A 19302-nucleotide genomic window follows, 5' to 3' on the forward strand; every position below is an offset into this window, starting at 1 on the left:
CCCATTTGCATCCTATGGCCTTTTTGTTATGGGGAGAGTAGTGATGGTCCATGTGTTGTTATGCTTGAGAGCAACAATTTCTTCCTTCATAGCATTTTGTCAATGATTGTGTTGCATAACTTCCTTGTGATCTTGTGGATCAACAATACTATCTAGATAGAAAATGAAAGTTCTATATGCATGAGATAATTTGTCAAAATCTAAGACATGATCAATGTCGAATTTCGTGTTAGTGGTGTTATAAGAAGAGATTTGAAAATCTTTTAGATATGCATGAGATTTTCTTACTCTAGTGGAGTGTTTAGGAGAATGAATCCATTCTCTACATGATCCTGAGCATGCTCACCAATGATGGACAAATTATCAATAGGAGTAATTTCATGAGATTGATTATTATCATAAATGAATTGATTATCATGTAAAGGGTAAGAAAGATGTTGGTTTTTAACAGTGGTAGAATTTATGTCAAGAAACTCAGTTTCAATAAAAACAACATTTCTAGAGATTTTGATATCATGATTTTCAAGATCATAGGTAATGTAACCTTTGGTAGTAGGATGTAAACCAAGAAAGAGGTTAGAATTGGCATGAGGATCAAGTTTCTTTTGATTAGCTTGAAGGGTGCTAACATAGCATAAACAACTAAAAACTGAGTTTAGTAATGTCAAAATATTTTTTATATAACCTTTAATATTTGAGAGAAGGGGTAAGCATAATATTAATAAGGAGAGTAGCACAATTGAGAGCATAAGTCTAAAATTGAACAAAAATTTTAGAATGGAAAAGCAAGACTTTAGTGACATTTAATAGATGTAGGTGTTTGCTCTCAATTCTACCATTCTGTTGAGGGGTTCCATTGCAGGATGTTTGATGAATTATGCCTTCTGAATTAAAGTAATCTTTCATAGAAAACTCACTACCATTATCAAACCTAATAATCTTAATGCTAGCTTTAAATTGATTTTTAACATATGCAATGAAATGAATAATATGTTGGGGAGTTCCATATTTATTCTTCATTAAATGCACCCAAGTACATCTTGTATGATCATCAATAATGGTTAAGAAATATCTATGAGAGTGTAATTAAATATTAGAGCATGGTTCCCAAATATGAATATGAGTGAGATTAAAAGCATTTGAAGTATAAGAAGTACTCGAGAAATATGGAGTCTCTTTTGTTTAGTAGTGGGATGTGTATTGCAGTTATCAGTTTTAGAGTCAATGTAATTGTACTTTTATTTCAAAACATCACACATGTCCTAAGCGATTGCGCCAAATGTTTTGAAATTCAGTTCTACCAATGATGATAGAGCCACAAAAAACGCATAACCCTGCATGAGTTTCAACTGAACCAATCTTGTTGTTTGTTGTCAAATCTTGAATAAAACAGGTTGTGTTAGTAAATATAATACGTATGTGAATGTGTGTAACCTACTTAGATATAGAAATGAGGTTCATAAAAGGACATCTTTTAGAAGGATCTTTTCACTGATTTTAATAGTTCCTTTATGAGTGGATGTGGTCTTCATGCCAATAGGTAAATTGATAACAATAGGGGTAATTTGTTAATAAGATTTCAAGTGAGTGAAAGAAAACGCAACATGATTTGTTGCGCCAAAATCTAAAATATAGGAAATAATACCTTTGTCTTCATGAGAATTAAATTTAAAAGTGGTTTTACGTGTATCAGTTGAATTAGAGACCATGAAACTGATTTGATTGGTTGATCTAATTCTTGTAAAATTGGTAGGATGCTTAAGGGTCATTAAAGCTTGATATTGATGTTGTTTCGAGCGAACTTCATGATCAATGATGTCTTTTGGGCTATAATTTCCGGTTTCTTGACTTCTTGACATGGAACATTTTCTACTATGAATTTTTTGGTCACGAGGGAACCTATGTTTTGTGTAGCAGACTTCAATGGTATGACCAGTTTTGTTACAATGAGAGAAAACCTTTCTACTAGTTGAACTCTTGTTAGTAGGAAAACCATGCTTCTTGAAGCCAACAAAATCAATGTGGTCATTCTTACCACAATAAAAGCAAGTGATAGTATTAACAACAACCATATTTTTATTTATAAATCATTAAGAAAGTTATTGTTCATACTTGTCTTTCTTGTTACATAACATTGGAAAATAGTTTTGAAATAGAAGGTATAGGATCCATTAAAATAAAATGAGATTGGATGTTACTATATTTCTCATTTAAACATTGAAGAAACTACAGAACCCGATTTTCATGCTTTCTTTGAGCCATTATTGAAACTAGCTTGCAAGATCACCTGACTTCACATGAGCACATTGGTTTAGGGCGAAAATACTCAAGCTCGTCCCATATGGAACAAAGTTTGGTGAAGAATTCAATCACGATGCTATTCCCTTGGCTTAAAGAAGCAACTTCATTTTGTAATTCAGAAATGTGTAGGAGATCCCCTTGAAAAAATCTTGATTTTAGGTTATCCCATATGTCCTGAGCATTGTCCATCCAGAGGATCTTGTGGCATATTTATTGGGAAATAGAGTGTACCAACCAAGATACCACCATATTGTTACATCTTTTCCAAGCATTGTAAGAATCATCCTCCTTTTGCGGATGGGCAACAGTTCCATTAACAAATTGAAACTTGTTCTTGGCACTAAAGATAGTGAACATGGACTTACTCTAGGCACTATAATTGTTAGATTCAAGAATAAGACATACAAGGGAAATAACAAGTCTTTTACTAGGATGAAGATTCAAGAAACTAGAAGATTGGTTATACTCTTTAGTCATTATGCAAGAAAATAATGAAAAGAGAACAAAAGAAAGCAAATAGAAAAGGAGTCTGAGTTGGCGTAATAGAGATCTTCAAAAGAAGAGCTATGATACCATCATAGAAGAACTACAATGAATGCTTTTTGTGCTCATGAGTCTTGCGTGAAGTTAGGTATGTATGTGATGAAGTGCATGGTATGAACCCAGGCATGAGCAATAGACTTGTAGGCCAAAGAAAAAGGAGAACAAAGAACGAAGCTTGAAAGGAACTTATATATTATTTCATATAACGTGTATTGATACAAAGGAGAAGAAAAGCTTAATAAGAAAAGAAGAAAACAAAAGGGAAACATAATAGCAGAAAACAGAAAAAAAAATAAAAAGGAGAAAAGGAGGAAGCTCAAAATTTGTTGTGTTCTGAAATTTCTATTTTCATTTTAGGTAGTTAGTCTTATTCTTCCTATTTATTCTTCTTTGTTTTATGTTTTTGTAAGACACGATAATCTTTCAATAATACTTTATTTCTTTCCTTTTTCTTTACACCGTTAATACCATGTTTCTCTCTTGATTTTTCTCATCTTTACAATTTCAAGGACACATTGTATACACGAGTTTTGATATGGTATCAGAGTTATTCTTTTGAAGGGTTCTGTTGTGCCACTTATATCTCTTGTTTCTTTCTTTCTTTTCTTGTTGTTCTTTCCTCTTTCTTTTGTCTTTTTTTCCTCTCATGGTAGATGAATAACTTGTATAGATTTTTCTATATCTGCACCTAAATAAGAACCCAATCATTGATCATGTTTCACCCATTTTGGACACATCGAATTATCACTTATGGAGTCATTCCATGCTTACAACTATGAGTGCCAAGAACAAAGTGTAATTTGTTCTTGTACTGCTCCTTAGCCTGCCAAGATTGATCCAAAGTTTGTTTCTTGGTACATGTGGAACATGGTTATATATTTGTTGGTACACTCAGTTTCTTTGTTTGTTCGACAAAGTATTGTTTGGATGGATCAAGCTTCGAGATATAGAATGATTTAAAAAATCATTTTTCCTAAGGGGATTGTTTGCGAATTTTTGAACCTTCAAATGGAAATTACTACCTTACATCAAGGTGAATTTTGAGTATTAGATTATTTGACTAAACTTTGAATTATACAGGTGAAACTTGAAAATTTCTAGCGCAATCCCATATGTACCTGGAAAAATAAATGTTCTTGCAACCTTTCTTCTATGTTAGGTCAAAGGAAAGTGGATGACCAAATTATGTAGTTTTTGTGTGGTTTAAATTTATCAATATTAAATCTCACATGTTGTTGTTGGAACCTATTCTATCGGTCAACAAGATCTTCTCCCAATTGCTTCAACAAGAAAGAAAACTTGCCATTAAGCATATTGCATTCAGGCTCACGATAACACATCTTTTTCTCCTATTAATAATACTATTATACTATTAAGAATAATGTTATCCTTGCTAGTTCTTCAAATGTTTATACCTATTGCAATAAGATTGGCTATACAAAAGCTTCATGTTACTGCAAAATAGTTTTCCAAATCAAGAGAATATATCTTACGGAACTCAAACTACTAGAAAGATTTGCACCTACTAAAATAGAACATGGCATACTGTTGATGTTTATTACAAAAAAACATGGGTAGAAAGATTTGCACCTACTAAAATAGAACATGGCATACTATTGATGTTTATTACAAAAAAACATGGGTACCCACATGACAACATTTGTCTAACTCCACAACAATATTAACTTCTTGCAAATCTTTTCAAGAATTCTACTACCAATTCTACAATCCAAATAAACCAAGTTGGCTTTGCTTCCTCCCACCGATCCACAGTTGGTAATACTCACTCAATCTGTCAATCTAAGAATTCTAATTGTGTTTGGATTATTGATTCTGAGGCTACTGATCATATCTATGCTTCTTTGAATGACTTTTCATCTTATGAAAGGATAAAACATGTTCATATTAGTCTTCCTAAAAACAATGTTGTTTTGGCTCATTATATTGGAATTTTCATTTTTAACTAAACTTTAAACTAGTTAATGTTTTATATGCGCTACAATTCTTTTAAATCTAGTGTTTGTCTCTAAAATTATTGTTTCCATTAACTATGATCCCATTTTCACCTCTTTTGGTTGTGTTATACAGGATATGAGAACCAATGAGAAGATTGGTTTAGTTTGGATGTAAGCTAGCTTGTATATGTTTCATTCCAACAATTTTCTTGAGAATAATAAACATATTGTTTGTACTTCTAAGAGCATGAATCTTTGACACTCTAGTTTAGGTCATCCTTTAATGAAAGATTGAGTATTCTTCATGATAAGTTTAGGTACATTGTTTCTAATAAGAATTGTGTTTATGATACTTCTCATAAGGCCAAACAAAGAAAGCTACCCTTCCCCATTAGTGTTTTTTTGCGCTTTAAACAATTTTGATCTCATTCACGTGCACATATGGAGCCTTGTAATATTTCTATAAATGATTTCAAATACTTTCTCACTATAGTTGATGATTGTTCTCGTTTTACAAATACTCGTCCAAATATATCTTTTTCAGTCAATAAAGTCTTTCAATTCGTTTCCTCTCCTACTACATCTTATCAATAAGTTGCATATAGTGTTCTTCACTGCCTCAAAGGTACACTAGACAATGGCATCTTCTTCCAAAGCAAAACACATCTTCAATTAAAAACTTACAACGATTTTGATTGGGTTACTTACCCAACTACATGAAAAATCATCATTGGTTTCTCTATTTATCTTGAAGACTCCCTCATTTCATGAAAACTCAAGAAACAATATATTATGTCTTGAAGCTCCATAAAAGTTTAGTATCGTGCTCTCACCTCTACAATATGCAAAATACAATGGCTTACAAATCTTCATTAAGATTTAAAGATACCTTTTCTCTTACTTTATCTCCTTTATTGTGACAATCAGTTTGTCATACAAATCATTTTCAACCAAGTCTACCACAAATGCATCAAACATATCTAAATAGATTACCATATCATACGTGAAAAACTCAATCGTGAAATGAACAAACTCCTCTCCATCTCTTCTTCCCTTCAAGTTGTTGATATATTCACCAAGCCTCCACCTTAGTTTTTAAACAACACCACTTCAAGCTAGGAATGAAGAATATCTATTCCCAACTTGAGAAGACGTGACAAATTGAGTTCTCTAGTACGCACTGCTTAGCGTCTTTCCTTTGTTTAATAGTTTTCTTATGTTTATTGTTTTTCTCAAAGAACTTCTTTTTCCTTTTCTATTTTCCGTAGTTAGTCTTTGCCTGCCTATTTTTTGTTTTTGTTTTGTTTCTATAAGATATAATACTCGTTCAATAATACATGTTGTTTTTCCTTTCTCTTTACATTGCTAACACAATGTTGTGCTCTATTGATTTCTCTTACTTCTACAATTTCAAAAACACGTTGTATACACATGGGATTTGATAAACACAATCATATAAAAAAATGTTAAATATTTCACACTATATAATACATGATAATATACAATATGGAATTAAAAATAACGTGATATTTGACACCACCTAAAATTTATCTTTAAAATTTATCCTTAAGTATTCCTTTTTTGGTATGTACATTTTATTTCTAACTTTGTCTTTTAAATATTTTTTAAATATTTTTTAAATGAAAATAATCATTTTATTAGTTATTATTTAAATGACCGTTTTTTATTTTAAATTCAATCATTTGCTTTTTGACTGTTTTTCTCTCTCTAAAATTTAACTATTTTTTAAACTAAAATAACTATTACAATAAAAAATATTTAAAATAAACAAATATTATCCATAATAAAATTATAAAAATTATTTAAATTTACTTTCATAATTATAAAGAAATAGTAATATTTCTCTTACTGCCTTTCCCATTGCAACTAATTTGATTGAAACAAAAAACCATTAAACATAATATTTTTCCTCTATCGTTTAGAAAGAATCATTTTCCATGTTCTCTATTTATCTTGAAGACTCCCTCATTTCATGAAAACTCAAGAAACAATATATTATGTCTCGAAGCTCTATAAAAGTTTAGTATTGCGCTCTCGCCTCTACAACATGCGAAATACAATGGCTTACAAATCTTGAAAAAGATTTAAAGATACCCTTCCTCTTACTTGTTCTCCTCTATTGTGATAATCAATTTGCCATACTAATCATTTCCAACCAAGTCTATCACAAATGCACCAAACATGTCGAAATAGACTACCATATCATACATGAAAAACTCAATCGTTAAATGAACAAACTCCTTTCCATCTCTTCTTCTCTTCAAGTTGTTAGTATATTCACCAAGCCTCCACCTTAGCCTTTTAAACAACACCACTTCAAGCTGGGATGAAGAATATTTATTCCCAACTTGAGGAGACGTGACAAACCGAGTTCTCTTATGCGCACAACTTAGCATCTTCCCTTTGTTTAATAATTTTCTTATGTTTATCGTTTTGTTTCAAAGAACTTCTTTTTCCTTTTCTATTTTTCGTAGTTAGTCTTTATCTGCCTATTTTTGTGGTTGTTGTTTTATGTTTCTATAAGACACAATACTCTTTCAATAATACATGTTTTCCCTTGCTCTTTACATTGCTAACATCACGTTGTTTTATATTGATTTCTCTTACCTCTACTGTTTCAAAAACACGTTGTATATGCATGTGATTTGATAAACAAAGTCATATAAAAAATTGATAAATATTTCACATTATACCATACATGATAATATACAATATGGAGTTAAAAAGAATCATTTTCCATGTTCTCTATTTATCTTGAAGACTCCCTCATTTCATGAAAACTCAAGAAACAATATATTATGTCTCGAAGCTTTATAAAAGTTTAGTATTAGGCTCTCCCTCTACAACATGCGAAATACAATGGCTTACAAATCTTGAAAAAGATTTAAAGATACCCTTCCTCTTACTTGTTCTCCTCTATTGTGATAATCAGTTTGCCATACTAATCATTTCCAACCAAGTCTATCACAAATGCACCAAACATATCGAAATAGACTACCATATCATACATGAAAAACTCAATCGTTAAATGAACAAACTCCTTTCCATTTCTTCTTCTCTTCAAGTTGTTAGTATATTCACCAAGCCTCCACCTTAGCCTTTTAAACAACACCACTTCAAGCTGGGATGAAGAATATTTATTCCCAACTTGAGGAGACGTGACAAACCGAGTTCTCTTATGCGCACAACTTAGCGTCTTCCCTTTGTTTAATAATTTTCTTATGTTTATCGTTTTGTTTCAAAGAACTTCTTTTTCCTTTTCTATTTTTCGTAGTTAGTCTTTATTTGCCTATTTTTGTGGTTGTTGTTTTATGTTTCTATAAGACACAATACTCTTTCAATAATACATGTTTTCCCTTGCTCTTTACATTGCTAACATCATGGTGTTTTATATCGATTTTTCTTACCTCTACAATTTCAAAAACACATTGTATATGCATGGGATTTGATAAGCAAAGTCATATAAAAAATTGATAAATATTTCACGTACATGATAATATACAATATGGAGTTAAAAATAATATGATATTTGACATTATCTAAAATTTATCTCTAAAATTTATCCTTATGTATTCCTTTTTCGGTATATTCATTTCATTTCTAACTTTATTTTTTAAATCAAAATAATCATTTTATTAATTTTATTGTTTAAATGACCCTTTTTTTATTTTAAATTCAATCATTTGCTTTTTGTCTGATTTTTTCTCTCTAAAATTTAATATAAACAAATATTATCCATAATAAAATTATAAAAATTATTTAAATTTACTTTCATAATTATAAAGAAATAGTAACGTTTCCTTTTCCACTGCCGCTAATTTGATTGAAACAAAAAACCATCAAACATAATATTTCTCCTCTATCGTTTAGAAAGAATCATTCTCCCTGTTTCTTATTTGTTAAAAAAAACAGAACACGAAGAATCAAAACATAAATAACATTATAAGAATGAATATACATGTTGTCCAACACTATAATAATACACGCAGTGTTTTCATTGAGTTTAGTTTGTGAAACCTGAATTGGATCAACAAAACGGGTTCACAGAACTCTTCCAGAGGCCTCCTTCTTGGGCCGTGTTTTCATTGAGTTTAGCTTAGTTCATTTTACGAATGGTCAATCTACAATGTCATAATAATATAAACCATGATTCGTCAAATTAAATAGTCAATCTACAAATTTTTGCTTCCTGTGTTTTTACAATCTTGAATTGAATATGCATTTTCGCTACTTTCAATCCTCAACATCATTACAATATGTCGTATCAGGTCTTTTTATCCCAAACCCCTGATTTTCACAAACAAACTGTACATCAAAATGGCTTTTATAAATAAATTACAGAAGAAAAAGTAGATGTATCTGGGTAACAGCTACATCATGACCACGCAATAGGCATCCAAATAAATAAAAATGGTGCAACCATGTTCTGGGGATCAGGAAAACACGAAGTATAAAAAATTGTATAAAAATATAAGACAAAATACAAAAAGAACTTGATCAGCCAAGGATATTATCTTGTCACAGTCTTCAGAATTGTTTAAACCCTGACTTGGAACATTTGAAGGGGCTGAACATATAAGCTCTATGGAGAAAGAAGCAGAGCTACTCTGTAAACTCGGCATGAAGATCATTTCCCCAGGAACACTTTTGAATTTACCATCACTCCACTCCTACATTCCAAGACATGATGAAACCAAACTATACAAAATCTTAAAATGAACAAAAAAATCCATGCGGGTTTATAAATAAAAGATGCATTAACAATCAAAATAATTACACATTTATTGTTTTCATTCAGTATACGTTGCATTTCCAGCCATCACAATAATCACAGCCGCACACTTAAAAACTATGGTTACTACATGTTAGACAGTAATATGAAATCATTTTTGGATTCTAACCCATTACCAGATTATCCTTAAGTGAATAGTAGAAAATAGCCTTTCCAGGGTAGTAGACTATCAATTGTATCATGTATGATCAAATCATAAAGAAAAAATACTGAGTTTTTAAAATATGTCTTTAATGCATAATTACTTAGTAGTACAACAAACTTGACACTTACAAAAGGTGAAATTGAAAGTTGTAGAAATGTGAAACAAAGATGAAATTACCTGTAGTTGTTTGCCAACTGTGACAACAATATTATGTGGACCTGTGTCAAATGATAGGGGACCTCTTTCAGTTTGGACGTAAAATATACATTGTTCCATTGGAAGGTAGAAACGCAAAGCATGATCACAATATCTGTCTTTTCTCTTAACCGAAGAGTCTTCATTTTGTTTGGTAACATTATCGTGTGGATACCTGCACAAGCAAATCACAGACTCTGTATCTTGAATCCGCTCCTGAAACTCTACAGATGTGTTGTCCTGTAGAACCAGACTCACTTGCTCAACTACACTATCCAATCTACTTGCAACATTCCCCATGTGAACCCTGCATGATATTCATCACATAAAACAACTTAGCACCTTCAACAACTTCATCAGTGACACTAATATACCTCTATAAAATTAATTATAAAATTATGTTTTGAGGAAAAAACCTCAAAACAATCTTTTTAACACTAATATACCTCTATAAAATTATGTTTAAGAAAAAAATTGTCTCAATTTTTTTTAATACTAATACATCTATTAAATTAATTATAATTTTATATTTAAAGTTTAATTAAATTATTATCAGTGTTTTTCAACTTTTATTGGTATTAAAAATTATATTTAATGAGAATGCATATATTTTGATAAGAAATTGGAATTTTTATTTGAATTAAATTACAAAACTATTAACAAGATTATGATTTAACCTTAGGTGAATAATGAAAATAGAATCTTTAATAAAATAAATAATAATCACGAGTTAGAATTAAAAAACAATTTAAATTAAATTAGTTATGAAAATTTAATAGGTCTTTTTTCAAAAATAAAAAAATCATTCTTAAATTTATTTTAGGCCTTTCAAAACATTTGACTCCTCATGTTCATACAATTTCAATTTAGAGAAAAAAATCACTTATTTGACATAAATTCTCTCACATGCTAGTAAAATCGAGTAATCAGTTTTCCAAAAACAAGCTAAATCAGATAACAATAAATGCTATATTTCTTCTAAATAATCTGCATATTTCCTCTGTTTTAAATTTCCATCCAATAGAATCTGCACAATAATTAGTTTAATATCCATTTTAGCATTATCCCACATGTAATACTACCTTATCTTGCTAGAAGGAGTGATGATACCTTACATTCAAAATACAGTTTCATAAATTATAGTTTTATTGTAATATTTTATTTACAATTGTTATTATTTATTTTAATATAATAGTTTTTATCAGTGTGTGATAAAGAATTCAGGTCTAAAGGTAACTAAGAAGTTTGATGTATTGAAGTTTTGGAACTGAATTCGAAACGAAAAAATCCCAAATTTGTTCAATCTTATTCCATAAGTCTACCATTCCACTACTTCTAAATAATAAGATAAATAATAAATATATAAACATACCTATACATAAATATACGTATGCAACGTCACTTTAAAGATACAATGAATGTTCTCCAGCTGAGGGCTCTATTAAGCTTTTGTAGGAATAATTTTATTATTAAAAGTAGTTTTTAAGTAATCGTAGATGAAAATAAGTGGGTGTCATGAAACAATTAGGCAATTAAAATTAATATCAAGCAATGTAAAAGTGGACAGTATTAACAATAATACTGAAGTAGTTCTTTTGTATTATTCATGGTAAAAAAGAAAGTATAGTTTGCATGCAAAAAGGTGGCTGTAAATTTATACGGTATAACACCAATACAACAGTACATGAAAAAAGTTGATCATAAACCAAACATCAAGAAACGAAGCAATGGAGAATCAACCATAACTGCAAACTAAAAAAAGAAAAAAGAAAGAGGTGTGTAATGAATACCAAAAGTTCCGATCAGCTTGATCGCGGATAATATCGTTAACGGTAAATTCCATTGACCCTTTGCTAGAGCGAACGCAGGGAATAAGTTCTCCGTCAGTTCCGTTAAGCTCGACGGCGACGTTTCGCAATTTCTGGAAAACGCTCTCGGCTTCGTCCGCCATAGTTTGGAGCTCGAAGCCGGAGATCCCGTGGCACCGGATGCGGAACGCCCCGAACTCTCTGGCGGAGCGCAACATCAGATCGGCGGAGGCCAGCGGCAGCGACCGGAAGTCAATCTCCGCCGGCGCAGGCGGGAGGTGCGTTAACGGTAGCGTCAGCTCCGGCAGATGCAGTGACTTCTCTAGGAACTGGCTGAAGGTCTCGCTCGCGGCGGATCGCATCCCTCTCCCAGTCGGGATCGGTGACGGCAGCGACGCCGGAATCTGGCTGTTGCAGCGCCGCATTGCGACCACAACGGCGTCGCTCCGGAAACGTCACGTACCCGCGCGAATAAGATGAATCAGAATGAGATTCACCGATGATATTGTTTGAAAGATAATCAATGTCGTTTTTACGCAGCCGTGAATGGTCAATAAATCTCCAATGGGAACTTGAAGAGCGATGATATAGCGAAGACGATGACGGAGAATAATCAAGATAAGGACGTTGTTTGTTTATTCTTCTAGATTTTTTTGGATGAATCATGAATCAGAAAACTGTGGATAAGGAATTCAGGGAGAGAACGGGAAAGGAGACGACGTCGTTGGATGAATGAAACGATGAAGGGAATGATGCTGTTGGGGTTAGAAAGGAGCTTTTCTCGAAGGCTGAATTTTTGGAATGCAAGGGACCCTTCGTGGCTGCACTCCATTTCGCGTGGGGAGCACGACTTTCTAGTTAGGTGCTTCCCTGCAACGCAGGTCTACGGTGTATCATCGCTTGCATGTGATATCGCGCCACGTGCATACAGGGACAATGGTTCGGTTGCTTATGAGGGCTGCATAGCGGGTTTTCAATGGAAGTGACTGTAGAAACGTAAAGTAAATAAATAAATAAAATAAAAAGGCTGCAGTTGCAGGGTTTGTGGCTGTTATGGGCTAATGGGCCTGGCTTTTTTCTTGCTTTTGCGTTGGTTCCCTTCATCTTGGGCCAGCCGAAAGCAGTTATATGTAGTCAGAAAATGGAATAATAATGTGAACGGAAAGATAAAAAAGGTAGCCAATAGTACGATTTCCTTTCTTTTCTTTGGAGGGAACTTAAAGATAAATAGAAAATCAGTAAAGTAAAATATTCCCTGTGTGCCTCTTCATAAGAATTTTTACAGAATATTGAATGTTGATTTTTATTAGAGACATGCTCTATTAACAATGTTAATGAAACCTTATTTGCTATCCAATCTTGCTTTGTGGATCGTTTTATGCTACAATTAATTAGTCATTTACGTGGTTACGACTAATCTTGATAATTACGTCCGCGATATTATCAAATATCGTAAATAATAAGGATTAATCTTTACATGTCAGTAACTTTGGTGGAGTTATGTGAAGACGAAAATTTGTTAGCAGTGGAAAAAATATTATATTTTTAAAATTAAATATGTTAATAATATAGTTAACATATTTTTTAAGAGACTACACTCACACTATCATTCAAAATTTTAAGAAAATCAGTGATCATTATTCTTAGCTCAAACTCGAAGCTTTTGAAATAAAAGCTTACAGTAACATATATTCATAATTTTCAACAACATAAACGCAACAAAGCTACAACCAGAACCATAATTTAAAACCTTGCATTAATGATCATGACATATAAATCAAAAGTACTCTGTTCAAATTTGGTAGCAGACAGAGTGGAAGATTAAGAACATGCAGAACATCTTAAAAACAAGCCACATGGTCTTTCCAAACACGCAGATTTATTAATTATACACATATATTTGATCATTTTCACACATCAACGACACGAAGAAGAAGAACAAGAAGAGCTTCTTAGCTCTGAATCTACACACGAGGAAAGCACACACCACCTCTTAGTGGATGCCGAAACCCGATGTTCTCAACGGCACCAATGGTGTTGAAGAAGCGTCTTTTGTACTTGTAAATCTCCTCCAACATCATCGACCGTTGGAGCTGCAAGCTCCGCCGCTCGTGCGGGCACGACCGGATCCGAGTCAGCCTCGGGCACCCGTGACCCGACCCAAATCTGCACCCGCACGAACACTCCATCCGCGGCGGGTTCAAAACCGGGTTCGCCAAACGAGGTTCGCCTTCTTCGCCGCCACAGCACGATAATGTGGTGCACTTGTTGCGTTCGGTTCCGTCGTGCTCGTCTTCGTGGCCAGGGTCGCAGAATTGGAAGGTTGAACACTTGAAGGAGTTCATCGAGGCTTGAGAGCTTGCGTCGTCGTTGTTCATGAACATGTCATCTGCGACGAGTTCGTGTTACAAGTTAATTATGAGTCTTGCAAGTAGCAAAATTTTTGTATAGTTCTGATTGCATATAAAATATTTAGTCTAAGTGAAAAGATGTAGGTACCTTGATACCCTTCTTGAGCAAAAGGGTAATGATTGCCGCGAACATGGGTTTTGAAGGAGTTGGAAGCAGACATGTGGCCAGAACCACGAGGGGATGATGGAGAAGATGATAAGAAGAAGGGGTGGTGGTTATTGATATCTTCATCTTCTTCGTAGTTAAAGCTGTGTTGTCGTTGGTGGTGACACTTAACCCTGTCCCTCCAACTTGGAACTAAAGCTGATACCTCATGATCTATCATTGCAGCAATCTCTAATGGTTCCAAGTGGCTAATCTCAAGTTCTTGCACCATCTCCATCGCCACCTGAATAGCCGTGTCTTTTAATGTATCAAATGGGAAGAACACATGCCTCGTGTGCCCTAGTAAGAAAAAAAGAAATCTTTAGTAAGACTGCTATCAGGATTGAGAAATTTGTAAGTGGTTCTGGCCAATTTCTGTGCTGCATAATCAAAGTTTTATCAATGCTTTGATTATGTATCGTATAAAAATTAATGAGACTGTGTTTATTCATTAAACGATTTCATAATATAATCAATTTTTATGTGAAACATAGTGATAGACCATGATTATGATTATTGACCGAGACTATCTAAATCGGGATGAAAGTGTGCATACCTGTTATGTCAGAGATCCTCACTTTGAGGAAAACTGTGTTGTTCTCTTCGTTTATTGAACCAGTAATTGTCATTTCTGCACTCTTTGTTTGATCATGATGATGCTCAATGGGAACTAGTGGAGCGGAATTAAGCTGTAGAGTGTGATTTGGAAATAATGGTATGTTTGGTGGCAATGGAATTTCAAGTTGGTCCACAGCTAAAAAAGGGTCCAACAAGAGCTCCGTTGCTGATGGTCTATCTGAGACATTTGACAAACATTTTCCCACAAACTTCTGGGCTTCCAAATCTGGGATTCTGTAAAACGCATTAGGTAGCTTCCCCTGGTATATGAAATTATTCAAAGTATTAGAAATCAATGAATCATGTCAAATGAAGGGAAAATTGGAACAAGTGTTCACTTAAGCTTACCGAAGTAACTTTCTTGTATATTTGAGCTGGATTGGCGCATTCACTGTATGGGAACTCAAAAGTAAGCAACTCTATCATGCACATACCAAAGGAATATATGTCTACCAGCTCGTTATATTTCTCTTCATACAGTTCTGGAGCCATGAATTCTGGTGTGCCTGATGGTTCACATAAAACATAAAATTTCAGTTTATAACAAGGTCTAGACAGATTAACTACTGATAATGTACAATTTGGTCCTTGCAGTTAAAACTTGTGTTGCTCAGGTTCCTTGAAATCACTTCACCTCAAAATCAATTTTAAGCAAATTCCAAATCCTCACCTATGACACTGTGGGCATGTTGAGAACTACGAAGTATAGCTGCTAGGCCTAAGTCTCCAATCTTGACCCTCCCCTGATGGCCATTGACAAAGATGTTGTCACACTTGAGATCTCTATGTATTACAGGAGGATTATGGCTGTGTAAATACTCCAAGCCACTAAGAATCTGGCGAGCCCAAATCTTAACTGCTCGGATATCTACTCGCTTATACTTTTGCCTGTACCTATAAACATAAAATATATTATGTTAACACAAATATACCATAACCTATGAAACAAAGATGGTTAATTTAATCAAAGTTCAGGGATTGATTGATTACTCTCTAAGTGTACCGGAGGTGAACAATTCAGTGATGAAGTTGAAGGTTCTGTTGTTGACATCGATCCAAGAACCATAGAAGATCATCATAGAGTCATGGTTGAGGTGCTTCAGGAGATGAACCTCTGAATAAAGGCGCTGAAGTTGTTCTGGTGAGTGAAAGACATCACCAAGCTTGACTTGGTTCCAAGCCACTTCAATCCCCAGTAACTCATCAAATGCCCTATACACAGTCTTCATTGCTCCTTTGCCAAGAACATCCCTGAACTACAAGCACCAACAATCACCAGAATGCATGTGAATTAGTCAATTAGATTAATCAACATCAAAATAATACTGAGACAAGCATAAACCACTCATTTTTCATCCTTATGAGTCATTCTAGAATCTACCATGGCCTAAAATTTCTTAAGAAATGGACTTTAAATTTACAAAACTGACTTATTAAAGGAGATTTACATCTGGTTATTTATTATTGTAAATTCCTTTTATCTTCAGATATGCAGTCTCCATGAAAACCATGTACTTAGACAAAGTCAACTCCTTTTATTCCCAAGCCTTTAAATAAAACTAACTTCAATAAAAACAAACTATGGTTCTGTCATTAAATTACTCCTTGGAATAAAGTATAAGAATCAAGTTAATTCTCATGTAATTTAGAAATCAGTTTTAGTTCTGAATTCAAGTTGAACATCCATTAAGCCTTAATTGACCCAGAAATAGCAACTAATTCATTACCAATTCATATTTGCCAACAACTTTTTATAAGCCTATTCTACATGGAAAATCAAAAAGTAAGATGAGAAAAGAGAAGCAAAGAAAAAAACTTACACGGCCATATCGACCAGATGGATCAGTTTCAACATATCCAAGCTGAGACTTAACTCCACCACTAGTGCAGAATCTCCCCTTGTACATGGCTGTACTGACTGTATCAGGCAATTCCATCTCAACAACAGCTTCTCTGGCTTATTAAAGCCGTGCTGTGCTTTGCTTACTATGTATTGATAAGAATACTGATAATATAAAAACAAAACACTATAGTTATATATAATCTCAAGCTGAGTTTAGGAAGCATTTGAAAGAGGGTGTTAGATAATGAAAAGCTTCCACTCATGGCTCTGGTAGGAGACACCAAATAATAGCCACAAGGGTCTTTGAGTAGTCACAACTGGCATTAACCATGCATGCTATTTCAACAGCTCCACGTGAAAACCCATATATGGGCTTGTTAACTATTGGTTGAACAGTGTCAAGAGGGAGAGAGCACAGAGACAGAGAGACAGGGAGAGATGACACTCTTTATTGCTTTCTTGGTTGATAAGAGGACAAAGAAACCGTCGTGTGTAGATCAGACACAAATAATGAGTTAATAATGTGGCATGAGTTGCAACCCGGAATGAGACCACACTAGAGAGTGTGGATTCTGAGCCAAAGGGTGTTGATTAGTTCATAGCTGGTGCCTTGGTGTTGAAGATAATGGAAGAAAAAGGGTGTTTGAAGAGTGGGTTGGAAAAGGAAAAGACCAAATAAGAGGAGACATGGCTGCTAAATTTGGAGAATAAATCGGCATTGTTTGACAGAAACATGTGTGGATAGGAGTGGTGGAATGTAAAAGATCGGATTAGAGAGAACGTGATTATAGAAGGGTTGAAGATTTGTGATGTTGGGTGGAGAAAGGAACAGAAGAGAAAGTCCCAAATTCAGATATGTGCATCACAGAGTTTGCGAGAGGGTTGTGATTGGTGTAATATTAGACTGTGTTTACTGTGTTGCGAAGACTACATGTGTGGTGTCTCTTTCGAGTGTTTTTCCTCAAGGGACAAGTGACGGCGTTCTTGTCGTGGTCCTGGTTGCAGAGGAATATTTAGTCAATGAGATTCTCTAGATTATTTCAGTGCACAAAAAGGTTTCTAATTGGAACACGTGTCCTTTTGTAACACTTTCCACATAAATTTGTTTTTTTTTTAATTTGATGATATTAATTTGAAATACTAAAACTGGAAATCAATATCACTGGCAACAGTGACTTCCATGGACTAAATGTTACTTTCTACTAACAAAATGTTTTATATTTAATTTAAAGTTAAAAAAATATTTTTAATAAAATGGATTTTAAATTATTATTATTATTATTATTATATGTTTGGATCATTTTATTTTTGTACAAACCATGTTTATCATTTTGGAGAGAAAATGTTACCTAGGATAAAATTGTTATGGACTTGCTGTGTTTGAATTTGAAGACGGATATTGAAGAGTTGATTTAAGTAGTTAGAAAAAGAGGTTAAATTAGGATTAAAATAAAGATAGTTAGAAATAAAGGGATTTGAAATAAAAGTTTTTGAAAGTTATTCGATAATGTGATAGAGTTGAAAGATCACCATTTTATTATTGGTGATAAAAGTAATTTAAAATAAAATTTAATTAGTGTTAATTGTATTTACTATCTATCATATACAAACTTACATAAAATTCAAATAGATATAATTTCAGTCAAGATATTTAAAATAATAATTATGCTTCTTACTAATTACCCATCATAACACTTTATAACCTCGTGAAACAATGAATACATCATCTAATATTTACACAAAAAATATCTAACATAATTTTCTATCAACATTTAAAAGGAAAAAAGCCCATTGTTCCTGAACTTCGTTTAGGACCTCTTACTCCATTAAAGACATGTTACCGAAAATCTATACAATGAACAGTTTGAGTTAACTTGTATTGATAAATAGTTGAGATTTTAATTATTAGATATTGACATTTACCAAATTTTACAAGTTCACAACGTTTGCGGATATGATTTTCTACATGTATCTCATTATATAATATCTGCACTCAGAGTTCCATGGTTGACATGAGCACTACAAGTTAAATTCATAGAATATTATCAACTTTATAATTGTATTTCAATAGTTTGAAAGATTAACTACTTACAATTGGTGCAATAAACTGCAACTTCTTTTATAGGCGATATGTGTTCCTAAAACCTCGAATAAGCCTAAACCACTCTATAAAAATTAAATGTATAATGAAATTTGTGCTTAATATGGAACTTAATAAAATTAAATTATGTGTACACAGCAAATAAATTATTAAAAAACTTACACTTGAAGTGTACTTTTAATTGTTAAAGTGTTAGGCTTCTTGTGTAATGAACACAAGAGAACCAATAGATTGTTGAGGTAAAATTACTAGAAATTGATAGTTACCTTTGCAAATTGAATCAATATTAATGTCAAATAAGATTTACACCAATAGAATTTAATTTATAAAAACATACTTACTATTGCAAATAAGGTGCTAAGTAGACTTATTTTTTTCTCTTTTCAAAGGCCTCTAATAGGTACTTTCGCACCTTTTCACCTTT

At 33.1% G+C, this 19302-nt stretch overlaps 2 protein-coding genes across 2 annotated transcripts; both read right to left on the minus strand.

The window, feature by feature from the left end:
* Positions 1 to 9126: 9126 nt before the first annotated feature.
* LOC124842807 (2-oxoglutarate (2OG) and Fe(II)-dependent oxygenase superfamily protein) lies at positions 9127 to 12860 on the minus strand. The gene is made up of 3 exons (XM_047319374.2): positions 11743 to 12860; positions 9935 to 10259; positions 9127 to 9490 (listed from the first exon to the last, which is right to left on the minus strand). Exons 1-3 carry the CDS (start codon positions 12183 to 12185, stop codon positions 9254 to 9256), a joined length of 1005 nt encoding a protein of 334 aa, XP_047175330.1. The 5' UTR covers positions 12186 to 12860; the 3' UTR covers positions 9127 to 9253.
* Positions 12861 to 13485: 625 nt separating this feature from the next.
* Positions 13486 to 17507, minus strand: LOC124842811 (putative serine/threonine-protein kinase WNK5). Its single transcript, XM_047319383.2, has 7 exons — positions 16755 to 17507; positions 15925 to 16190; positions 15605 to 15828; positions 15283 to 15440; positions 14873 to 15194; positions 14260 to 14616; positions 13486 to 14149 (listed from the first exon to the last, which is right to left on the minus strand). Exons 1-7 carry the CDS (start codon positions 16869 to 16871, stop codon positions 13725 to 13727), a joined length of 1869 nt encoding a protein of 622 aa, XP_047175339.1. The 5' UTR covers positions 16872 to 17507; the 3' UTR covers positions 13486 to 13724.
* Between the last annotated feature and the right edge of the window lie 1795 nt (positions 17508 to 19302).

This window comes from Vigna umbellata, chromosome 3 (genome assembly GCF_029865625.1).
Source record: "Vigna umbellata cultivar VRB3 chromosome 3, Vumbellata_1.0, whole genome shotgun sequence".
In the NCBI taxonomy this organism is placed as follows: domain Eukaryota; kingdom Viridiplantae; phylum Streptophyta; class Magnoliopsida; order Fabales; family Fabaceae; genus Vigna; species Vigna umbellata.

Bases quoted from the DNA above. Each gene is read 5' to 3' on its own strand.
- LOC124842807 (XM_047319374.2), bottom strand. From the start codon at position 12,185: ATGCGGCGCTGCAACAGCCAGATTCCGGCGTCGCTGCCGTCACCGATC. The intron at 10,260-11,742 runs GTATTCATTACA...AATATCATGCAG, and splicing joins CAAGCTGATCGGAACTTTTG to GGTTCACATGGGGAATGTTG. The intron at 9,491-9,934 runs GTAATTTCATCT...CTTGGAATGTAG, and splicing joins CAGTTGGCAAACAACTACAG to GAGTGGAGTGATGGTAAATT.
- LOC124842811 (XM_047319383.2), bottom strand. From the start codon at position 16,871: ATGGAATTGCCTGATACAGTCAGTACAGCCATGTACAAGGGGAGATTC. The intron at 15,195-15,282 runs GTAAGCTTAAGT...TTCATATACCAG, and splicing joins TATACAAGAAAGTTACTTCG to GGGAAGCTACCTAATGCGTT. The intron at 14,150-14,259 runs GTACCTACATCT...AACTCGTCGCAG, and splicing joins TGCTCAAGAAGGGTATCAAG to ATGACATGTTCATGAACAAC.